This window comes from Plasmodium cynomolgi (genome assembly GCF_000321355.1).
Source record: "Plasmodium cynomolgi strain B DNA, scaffold: 0797, whole genome shotgun sequence".
In the NCBI taxonomy this organism is placed as follows: domain Eukaryota; phylum Apicomplexa; class Aconoidasida; order Haemosporida; family Plasmodiidae; genus Plasmodium; species Plasmodium cynomolgi.
In genome coordinates this window covers 1-1478 of record NW_004193057.1, presented here as the reverse complement: position 1 = coordinate 1478, position 1478 = coordinate 1, and the positions used below count along the sequence as shown (strand labels likewise).

The 1478-nt window shown below is 25.2% G+C and overlaps 1 protein-coding gene across 1 annotated transcript; it reads right to left on the bottom strand.

Annotated features, from left to right (window-relative positions):
• Positions 1 to 771: 771 nt before the first annotated feature.
• On the bottom strand, positions 772 to 1340 carry PCYB_005720 (CYIR protein; the record flags this gene model as incomplete). Its single annotated transcript, XM_004227993.1, has 2 exons — positions 772 to 1200; positions 1326 to 1340. The coding sequence occupies 2 exons, from the start codon at positions 1338 to 1340 to the stop codon at positions 772 to 774; spliced, it is 444 nt and encodes a 147-aa protein (XP_004228041.1).
• Positions 1341 to 1478: the final 138 nt, after the last annotated feature.

Here is a 1478-nt window from a genome sequence, read left to right as displayed (position 1 = left end):
CGATTCTGATATATAGTAGGATCGATAATAAGGTTTTAGGTATGTGTGTTCAAAATATAAGAACTATTTAAATGATGTAAAAATAAATTATAAATCTCTTGATATACCCAAATGTTGTAAATAATTAAACTACTTGTTATATGATTAAGTAATTTCTAACTTACTTTATGGTTACAGTACCTTATCACTGTACAGTGAACTTCAAAAATTGTATGTTGAGAAATGTTTCGATTTGGTAATATGTAACGAGCATAAAGAGGACGCTGAATATGTAGCATATATATAAAGCTTGATGAACTATTTACACAATACAAGGACTTTTATATATATAAACCATCAAGTGAACCAAAAAAAAATATAATAAGGAATGTAAATATGCTCGGAAATGTCAAAATTCTTATTAAACGTACATAAACAAATATGAAAATGGCACTCACCGGGATTACTATGACGTATTAGAAGATTTTAGAAATACATATAATGAACATATGCAAAATGGAATTAAATATAAAAATGTAGACATATACTTACCATCCACAAAAGGAGATAGCATCATTACTCTTATTACAAATCCGTCTATTATTATATTATTCATTTGTTTCCTTTTATTTTTTTTGTGTAAAGTTAGAAATTTTACTTATTGAAAATATAATCATTATGATAAAATTTTAATTATACTCCTGCAAAAAAAAAATTATTATATTACAATTACTGTATTATTAGTATATAATTTTTTCTCTTACTATTAGTTTACTACACTCTGTTCATGCATTAATGCTCAAAAAAAGGGAGAGACGAAAAATGAAGGAAAGAATAAATCAAGAAATACAAAATTTGAAAAGCAAAACTAATATATATCATCAAAATAATAGGAACAGAAATCATCATATGTGCATCAGCAATCTTTGCACATTTGTCAGTATGAATTTCATTTATTTCTTCAAATAAACAATAACGTATGTAATTACAGTAATTATTACCATAGGAATCAGTCGCTTGAATTAACTTATCTAAATGACGTACTAGTTTAATGCAAAGTTCTTTGACTTCTCTACATTTGATAGTTAGATTATTATCGATTCCATTACAAAGTTGATCAAAATCAGAAGATTCACCAAGTTCTGGAAAAAAATGTTCTTCATGAATATTATGCAGTGCTACATATTGTGCAGCTTCCTCATGATAAGAATCATGAAAAGCCTAACAGATTAGTATCAATGGTATTGTTCTCATAATATAATTTTTCTTTTGTTTCAAGTCAAAATTCTTATGTAATTAGTAATGTATAGAAGAAAGTCTTATATGCATATATACAAAATATTCACAGGAAATGCCGTCATTTTTGTTTTACATTTTTGAATTAAATAAAGCGTATTATATTTTTAATCTGAATATAGAAGAAAAAGGTTTTTGGTAAATTTTTCTAAAAAAAGCTTATTAATGAAAATTATAGAAGGAAATGTGTGTGTTATTTTTTC